This window comes from Austrofundulus limnaeus, unplaced genomic scaffold (genome assembly GCF_001266775.1).
Source record: "Austrofundulus limnaeus strain Quisiro unplaced genomic scaffold, Austrofundulus_limnaeus-1.0 Scaffold206, whole genome shotgun sequence".
NCBI lineage: Eukaryota > Metazoa > Chordata > Actinopteri > Cyprinodontiformes > Rivulidae > Austrofundulus > Austrofundulus limnaeus.
Window position 1 is genome coordinate 782582 of NW_013952608.1, and position 10083 is coordinate 792664.

A 10083-nucleotide genomic window follows, 5' to 3' on the forward strand; every position below is an offset into this window, starting at 1 on the left:
CTTCTTGCCCAACCACAATCAAATTCACTTTATCCAAGGGCTCCATGTATCTGGATAGATGTATATTTATTTATTTATTTCTGAACAATGAAAAGATGGAATAAAAATAAAAACAAGTCAAAGTGAAATAGAAATGAAATACTTTTTGCATTTTCAAAAAGTAAGGAGTAGAAAGTACAGATAATTGAATTGAAACGTAAGAAGTAGAAGTAAAAAGTAGGCTGAAAAATATTTACTTCACTAAAGTATAAATAACCAAAATTTCTACTTAAGTAAAGTAAAAAGGTATTTGTACTTAGTTACTTGACACCTCTGCCCCTGTGTGAGTAGTGGACCCAGTCTGACCACCCCTGATAAAAATGTCTGGCTCCACCACTCTTCTCAACATGAAATGATCTATAACGCTTCAAACATTTACAACAGTTTTATTGTACCACATCAACCTCTTCAAACTGGCTTTGTTTGGTTAGTTGTAGCTTGACTCAGATTTTTGATTTATTTGTTCAGTAATATCTTTAATGCATCATCAACCAGCGAGGTTAGTTTGCTTTTAATGCATTTATTTGATTTAATCAGCAACTGTCAAACTAATAAACTGTAAATGTAGGAATCACCCCTTGGAAATGATATTTAAAACTTGAAAATGTTTTATTTTTTGTATGTTTTTTTTACTCATTCAATAAAAACTAAAAGAAAAAATATATATACACACAATAAAAAACATGCATTTCTAATCCTTATCATTCTTTTAAACATACAAATTGATCCAACAGTTTTAACATCAGTCTCTCAAGATTATTCCAGTTTTATTCTCTGTGTTGAAGTACTCCGTGCCTTCAAACTGGTTCAAATTTTAGGTTTTACAAAAATCTCCATTCCTTGTAATAACTCTGTCTTAACATAATAAAATTGGTGTTTAAAGGTAAAATGTTAACCTGTAAAATATTATAATCACGTAAATCATGATGCAGGCATCTGGTTAGGATGCCTCCTGGACGCCTCCCTGGTGAGGTGTTCGTCCCACTGGGAGGAGACCCAGAGGAAGACCCAGGACACGCTGGAGGTACTATGTTTCTCAGCTGCCTGGGAACTCCTTGGGATTCCCCCAGAGGAKCTGGTCCAAGTGGCTGGAGAGAGGGAGGTCTGGGTCTCTCTGCTTAGGCTGCTGCCCCCGAGGCCCAACCCTGGATAAGTGGAAGAAGATGGATGAATAGAACTATCTTTGAATTTCAAAAATTTCAATGTATTTGATGGATGACCATAATGTTTTCTACTAATAATTCTTATAGCTCCTATTTGTAAAATAAAAATAGAATTTGTAATAGTTCTGCATGCTTTTCCCCAAACTTTAGTTCAGTAAGTAAAATGCAGAACAATCATTGCATTATACAATATATTCAAAGTTTTATCATTCAATAACTCCCTTACTTTGTACAGTAATGCAATTTATTTAGCTATTTTTATTCATAAATAATTTATGTGGGACTTCCATGTCAGCTTTTCATCAATGACAACACCCAAAATCTTCACCTCACTCACTTTATAAATCTAAAGTTTTCCTTTGATCTTACTTGATTTATAACATTTAAATGTGTTTCCACATGTTGGTTTTGTTGGTGATCTTTTTCGTTATTTAACACTCCTAAAACTAAGTCAAATGTAAGAACGTATTACRAAACACTCTTGTTCTTTTCAGGTAAACCCACCTTATTGTGTCAAACTGGTGGAGCTGGTACCTCACCCAGAGACAGCAGCCGTAGTTATGGACACTGCCTTCTCATTGATGACTGAGGTAAAGACGTCAGATTAAACTGTCTGGATCTAGTTTATGTCAGGACATGCAGGGTGATGACGTTTGCCAGCATGTTGGAACATGAAGTCCAACAAAAACCTCTGAAAATGCAAAAAGAAATGTGAAATTTTTATTTTAACAATTGTACAAAATAAAATAAAAAATAATAGTGTCAGGGCGGCTGGGGCGTCATCCTGGAAGTGGTACGTTGCTGGTTCAGTCCCTTGTTCCAGCTGTCTCAGTTGCTCTGTCCTTGGGCAAGACACTTCACCTTTTACCTTTATTTATCCAGACAAATCCCATTGAGATCRCACATCCCTTTTTCAAGGGCAGCCTGGGCCTTAAGGCAACCTATTGTACATGTTTTTGGGATGTTTGGGGGACTGGAGTACCCAGAGAAAACCCACCCAAGCACAAAGAGAACATGCAACCTCCGCACAGAAAGACCTCAGGTCCAAACGGGATGGAACCCAGGACCTTCTTGCTGTGAGGCGTCGGTGCTGAGCCGCCATACTGCCTTTAACAACGGGCTTCAGAAAAAAAATAATTTTAAACAAAATATATGAAGTGATATTCATAAAAATATTGTTGTACTTATCATGGTGTGTRTATACCTGGTTTTTGTTATCTTTTTAGGACCTTTTCTAGTATAAAACACCTTCCTTGTCATTTTGGGGACCAAAGAATGATCCTAATATACCAGRGTTATTCAACTAAACTGCTCCACGGGCCACAGTTACTGCAGACCAACAGCTCAGGAGCCGAACAGCAGTTAAAGTTATTGTGTAAATAAACCAAGTATTACAAAGATCTGTTACCTTTGAAATAGTTTTTTTTTTTTTTTGCTGTATTTAATCATGATTACAACATACAGAACCCTATAAAAGTAGTGATAATTAAACAATATCAGAAACAAAAATAAAATGTTTATCACAAATATTTTAACATCTTCTGTGTGCATAGAAATGGTTTTTACCAGCTTGTAGCCAAGTTTCTGATGTTTCTGTAGATACCAAACATGTCTATGTTTAACTAAAGGAACTTAGAGTAATTAAAGTAGAAAACCGGGGGTTTGGGCTTAAGAGATGAATGAACCAATTGGCGGGCCGAACTTTGGTCACTCCGGCCCGCGGGCTGCCAGTTGAATAGCCCTGTAATATACTTTAGGATTAGGCTACAGAAATAATGGAAGTGAATTTACAGTCCTAATAAGGATAGAAATATGTGTGTGTGTGTCATTTAGAAAAATATCTATGAACGGAGTTTAATAAGACTAAAATAAGTTGACCCATGTTGAAAACAGCTGCARCAGATACTCAACCTTATCAAACACTACAAATCTCTCAAACTCAGGCAATTTTACAGACACTAAGCTAAAATCATAGAAACTGAGTCATTCACAACACAACCTCTGAGCGCTAACAGRTTTCATCAGATCTTTGTTCAAATCTCTATATGCATTGTGTCAGGTGAWATRCATTTCTTCAAGGATTGCTAAAATTGATTTTGACTCCCAGAGACGTTTTTTTTTTTCTGGCTTTGAATAACCTTCAGATGTAGAGAATCACATGAACGCAATAAAAAGTATCGTTAAAAGAAACGGATTAGACAAAGAACATCAGGTTGTTGTGGAGGTTCTGGTTCTGAGATGTTGGCCTTGTGGACCAAAAAGACGTGTTTTGTTTCTGCTTGAACTGGTTTATTCTCAACAAGTGTTTGACTTGAGAAGGTAAAAAGAGGCATTAACTTTGTGTTTTGTTGCTTTAATATTTTTTGGASTAGTTTCTCTACTTGACGTCTGATTTGTCGTGTTTCAGGTCGGCCAGGTGCCAATCCGACTGAGAAAAGAGATTGATGGCTTTGCTATCAACAGAGTCCAGGCTGCCATCACTGCAGAGTCTTGGAGGCTGGTCCAGGTACGTGGAAACACAATGYTCATTTTAGAAACAACCTACAGTCTTCTGACTCATCTCCGGGGTGTTCCACTGATATTTAACACTGCTAACACTGCTATTTGTTAAGGCTGATTAACATTCAAAACAAGAGGTTGACATGGCAGCAAATACAAGTAACCAAACCACAGAAAAGCAGCATTTTTTTAGCCAAGTGAAGAATGTTCTTTCACTGTCTTTAAATGTTTTTTATGTGAATGCTCTCATTACTTGTGGTACAGTTTGGTAATTTCAGCATTTATTTTAGAATTGTGTGGACAGACAGTGTTTTCATAAACTGATTTAAAAACAATCAAATATAAAATAAAAAAAATATCTGGAGTGCTGTCGCCAGGTCCTAACGTTTTGTGTGACCAAGTCGTTGTGCTCAGCTCACTTTTGCTGTTATTGGTTCCCTTCAAAAATTAAACACAATGTGAAGAAGTTTACATTCATCTTTGCTGGTGTGTGATCACCTGAAACGGTTCAGAAGTGAATACAGCAACTACGGTAATAATCTTTTTTGCTAGAGTTAGGTATAGATGATCTAGAAATGATTTCTGATGCATATAGTTGGGATCTTGATCGATGGTGACTGTGTGCATTTAAACAAAACCTCATCAACCAACATGTCTGAACAGGACAGTGTTACCTTTATCTTTATCTTTATTTGTTTAACAGGGACAATGCATACAAAAACATAGAACAGATCAAGTCTGTAACTGATGCGTTGCACAAAGAGTATATAGCTACAGCTAATTTACAACTCCAGTCCCTGGCTGGGTATTTCTACACAAATAAAGTACATACAGTTTATGAATCCATATACACAAAAAAATATATAAGCATGTCTGCCAACAAATTCATAAAATCAACCAATACAACTTACAAATTCATGCAATAAAAATGATCAAAAAATCATACAAAACATTAAAATACGTAAAAGTTAAGAATTCTAAAACAAACAGTTCGAATAACCTTAGAACCTCTAAAATTAACCATACACATCCTCAGGTACCTCTCCATCCTCCCTCATTAGCCAACACACGCTAAAAATTATCACTACACTAACTCACCAACACATACAGTCCTGCACAGACGGTTCTCATCATTAAATCTAAATACTAAAAATGATCACACCTTTGGTTTTCCTTTAACCAAGATTTAGTCATGTGGATGAATTTTTAAAATTCAAATGTAGCTTTTATTTTCAGAGGCAATAAGTTCCATAATGTTGTGCTTTTGCATGAAAACGTAGTCTTACCAAATGAGGTTCTACATAGGGAAGTTACACAGTTCTGTTGTAATGATCCTCTAGTGACCCTGTAGCTGTAGAACAGTTTGTCTTGATACAAGAAGATACTTGGATTTTACTTTTTTTTTCAACATTTTTTTGTATGTTGTCTAAATATAATTAGATCACATTCAGACATGTAAAAACCGACTTTAAGAAATCAACTTTAAGAAAATATAYAGCAAAACCAATGTGGTGGTGACTTTTAATATCTGTTAAATTGAGATGAATATGCACAAACTAAATGATTTACTTTGTCATATCAAGGACATACGCACTCTTTAGGTTAATGTAGTTAATAAAGCATTTATGATAAATAAATGATGATCGTGGATACAAGTGGTCGAAATGAGTTTTCTCCGCAGGGTAGCTGTGGAGAAAGGAGGTGGTTCATCTAGTAAGGATGCCTCCTGGACGCTGATTTATGATGATCATAAATGATGTAAACCTTCATCACTTCATGAAGTAGCTTAAAAGACGTCCATTAAGTTTGTTCAAAGATCTACACAAACATCTGTCAGAGCAGAGACATCCAGCAGTTTCCTCTTCAGCTTTGTCTTTGTCACAGTTCATCCATCCATCCATCCATCCATCCATTATCTTCCGCTTTATCCGAAGTCGGGTTGCGGGGGCAGCAGCGTGAGCAGGAAAGCCCAGACCTCTCTTTCCCCAGCCACCTCTTCCGAGTCTTCTGGGAGGACTCCAAGGCRTTCCCAGGCCAGCCTAGAGACATAGTCTCTCCAGCGTGTCCTGGGTCTTCCTTGGGTCTCCTCCTAGTTTGACATGTCTGAAGCACCTCCCTTGGGAGGCGTCCAGGAGGCATCCWTACTAGATGAACCACCTCCTTTCTCCACAGCTACCCTGCGGAGAAAACTCATTTCGAYCACTTGTATCCACGATCTTGTTCTTTTGATCACTACCCAAAGTTTGTGACCATAGATGAGGGTAGGAATGTAGACTGTTTGGTAAACAGAGAGATTTACCTTACAGCTCATCTCCCTCTTCACCACAACAGACCGGTACAGAGTCCGCAAAGCTGCAGAAGCTGCATCAATCTGTMTATCAATCTCATGCTCCATTCTTCCCTCACTCGTGAACAAGACCCCAAGATACTTGAACTCCTCCAAWTGAGGCAGAACTTCACCCTCAACCCGGAGCGAGCAAYCCACCCTTTTTTKACTGAGGACCATGGACTCAGATTTGGAGGTGYTGATCCTCATCCCAGCCTCTTCACACTCTGCTGTGAACCGCTCTAGTGAGAGCTGAAGATCMTGGCGCGATGACGCCAACAGAACTAYATCATCTGTAAACAGTAGAGATGAAATCCTGAGGCCACAGAACAGGACTCCMTCCACCCTCTGGCTGCACCGAGAAATTCTGTCCATGTAAGTWATGAACAGAATTGGTGACAATGGGCAGCCCTGGTGGAGTCCAATTCCCACTCTGAAAGGGTCTGACTTACTACTGGCAATGCGAACCAAACTCTTGCACTGCTTGTACAGAGACTGAATGGCCCGTAACAACGGACCCACAATCCTATACTYACGTAGCACCCCCCACAGTGTACCTCRAGGAACATGGTTGAATRCCTTCTCCAAGTCCACAAAACRCATGTAGACTGGATTAGMAAACTCCTATGACCCCTTGAGGATTCTAGTGAGGGTAAAGAGTTGGTCCAGTGTTTCACAGCCAGGACGGAATCTGCATTGTTCCTCCAGAATTTGAGGTTCAACTATTGATCGGACTCTCTTCTCCAGTACCCCTGAAAAGACCTTACCGGGGAGGCTAAGGAGAGTGATGCCCCTGCAATTCTCTTTAAAGAGAAGAACCACCGCCCTAGTCTGCCAATCCAGTGGCACTGCCCCCGATGTCCATGTGATGTTGCAAAGGTGTGTCAACCAGGACAGCCCCACAACATCCAGAACCTTGAGGACATCAGGGCGGATCTCATCCACCCCTGGAACCCTKCCGCCATGAAGCTTTTTAACTACCTCAGTGACCTCGGCTCCAGTTATGGACAGACCAGCCCCAAAGTCCTCAGACTCTGCTTCCTCCATAGAAGACGTGCCGGTGGGCTTGAAAAGGTCTGAGAATTATTCCTTCCACCTCCTGACAACCTTCACTGAGCACAGTGTTAGTAAAGTGCTGCTTCCCCCGCCTCAGCYGCCAGATAGTTTGCYAGAATCCCCTCGGAGCCGATCGAGAGTCTTTGTCCAAGGCCTCACCAAACTCCTCCCACATCYRAGCTTTTGCCTCAGCAACGGCCAGGGCTGTGGCTTGCTTGGCCTGTCAATACTCATCAGCTGCCTCCGGAGTCCTACCAGCCAACAAGGCTAGATAGGACTCCTTCTTCAGCTTGACAGCCTCCCTTACCCGGGGTGTCCACCACCGAGTTCGAGGATGGCCATCGCGAGAAGCAMCGACAACCTTGCAGCCACAGCTCAAGGCAGCCACTTCAACAATTGAGGCACGGAACATGGCCCACTCAGACTCAATATCCCCTGCCTCGGCTGGGATGTGGTTGAAGTTCTCCTGGAGGTGTGAGTTCAAGATCTGTCTGACAGGTTCCTCTGCCAGGCATTCCCAGCAAACCCTCACTACACGTTTGGGTCTACCGGGTCTGTCCAGCATTTTCCCCCGCCATCTGATTCACTCACTWCCTGGTGGGGATCAGCTGACAGCTCAGCTCCTCTCTTCACCTGAGTGTTCAAAACATGCAGCCGTAGATCAGATGACACGACTACAAAGTCAGTCATTGATCTGCGACCTAGGGTGTCCTGATGCCACATGCACTTATGGACACCCCCTWATGGTCGAACATGGTGTTTGTGATGGACAAACTGTGACTAGTACAGAAGTCCAATAACAGAACACCGCTCAGGTTCAGATCAGAGAGGCCGTTCCTCCCAATCACGCCTCTCCAGGTCACACTGTCATTACTCACATGGGAAGTCCCCCAGCAGAATAAAGGAATCCCCAGCTGGAGCACCTTCCAGCACTCCCGCTAAGGACCCCAAGGAAGTTGGGTACTCTGAACAATCATTTGGTGCCTAAGCATCAATGACCATCAGAGCCTGTCCCCGTACCTGAAGGTGCAGAGAAGCTGCCCTCTTATCTACTGAGGTMAACTCCAACACACAGGCACCAAGTCGGGGGGCCAAAAATAGACCCACACCAGCTCGGCACCTCTCACCATGGGCAACTCCAGAGAAAAAATAAAATCCAGCCCCTCTCGAAGAGATTGGTTCCAGAGCCCATGCTGTGCGTTGAGGTGAGCCCAACTATATTTAGCCGGTACCTCTCAACCTCACACACAAGCTCAAGCTCCTTCCCCACCAGAGAGGTGACATTCCATGTCCCAAGAGCCAGTTTTGGTAGGCCAGGGTCAGAGTGCCAAGGTCTCCACCTTTGGCTACTGCCCATGSCATCATGCACCCGACTCGTATRGCCACTCCTGCAGGTGGTGGGCCCACAGGAAGGCAAACCCTAGCCCATTCGGGCTGAGCCCRRCCAGGTCCCATGGGTAGAGACCTGGCCACAAGGCGCTCGCCGATGAGCCCCTCCCCCAGRCCGGGCTCCAGGGTGGGSCCCCGGTAACCCACGGCCAGGCAAGGGACACTGAGTTCCTTGATTTATGTCCATAAGAATCCTTTGAATCATTCTTTGTCTGGCCTGTCACAGTTAATCCTAAAAAAAAATTTTAAAAAAAGAACAGCTGGTTGGATCCCACTGGATGTAAGAAGTATAATTACTAGAATAAAATAAACCAAAGTACAATTTATGTGTGTGTGAAAAGAATATTAGGTTTGGTGTCTTGCCTAAGGACGTTAACAAACTGCAGAGTCAGACCTCTGATCTTCCCTGATTTGAGGGTGTATGGTTTCTTAGAAAAGTATAAAAATACAAAAATAAGATAAACGTTTTGCCAAGTGAGAAAACTGCAACAATAGTTGAGAACTTCACTGCAACAAGACAAGTGTTACATTTATGTTCCTTCTGTGTTTAAATTTCGAGGAGGAGGTGAGCAGATGTTTCCACCAAGGATCTGTTTGTTCTGTATTTACTTGAAGATAAGGAGGTTGTGGTGTTGCTGACGTCGTCAGGGGGCCTGCTTCAGCAACATTTTTATGTAACGGCTTCAAAGTGGCGTCTTACTTACCCTCCTTCAGTTTGAGGACCTTTCAGGTGCAGCTGTGCTTTTCTTTGACTGAATGGATGAAAAGTCATCCCAAACAGGTTCTGTTGGRTTGAGGTCAGGTGACTCTTTCTGAAACCGTTTTTCCCCCCGTCACAGCACAGAGATGTGTTCTGCTTTAAAATAATATATAAAATAAAACAAATGTGACCTACAATATTAAAGCTCAAGATGTTTTTTAATATAAATTTGTATTTTAACTTTCTTTGGCACTATTTGATGTCAATATAACTAACCAACACAGAAGATGAGGTGAAGTTTAGAAACATTTGTGTTTGTTTTAACATTTTAACATTTTTGTAGAATTTAAAGTTACTCATCACAGTCTAGGCTTTTTTAAAAACAGTATATTTGGATGACTTTTGGCAAAGTATTTGAAGTGGGTATGCAGTCAAGTGAAAACACTTGCTGGGTTAGTCACTGTTCTCCAACAAAACAAACTGCATTTCAGTTCTGAGAATTAAACAGAATGCTTCAAGGCAATTCTGTTACCGCCGAGCCTCTCCCTCCTGACTCCAACTGGATCTGTGGATCCAGCGTGTAACGTTGGTGGTTTCACACAGACCTGTCACACTCAGAATCATATTTACAGGACATTCCTTACAGGATCAGCTAACTGTGAGGCATGGGGAGAAATAACCCTGAGGTCCCAGCTGACGAAACTGTGACACTGGTGTCAAAGTGCCAAACTTTGCTTTTGATGACGGTCCAAATTACCGCAGAGCATGGCTTAACAGGTTTGGATCAAATTTAGAGTTGTAGAAATTTTTCTAACTGATATGATCCACATCACTTTTCAAAACCAAATAAACATCTGGTAGATGTAGATAAATCTCACATTCAGTCATCAAAGCGTTGTGTGTGTGTGTGT

The 10083-nt window shown here is 41.3% G+C and overlaps 1 protein-coding gene across 1 annotated transcript in view; it reads left to right on the forward strand.

The window, feature by feature from the left end:
* Window positions 1–10083, forward strand: part of cryl1 (crystallin, lambda 1) — a gene marked incomplete at its 5' end in the record, with an annotated part of 61734 nt that overhangs the window by 28338 nt on the left and 23313 nt on the right. Inside the window, 2 exon segments of the mRNA XM_014018982.1 lie at window positions 1697–1792; window positions 3610–3708. Coding sequence (XP_013874436.1) covers window positions 1697–1792; window positions 3610–3708 — 195 coding nt within the window.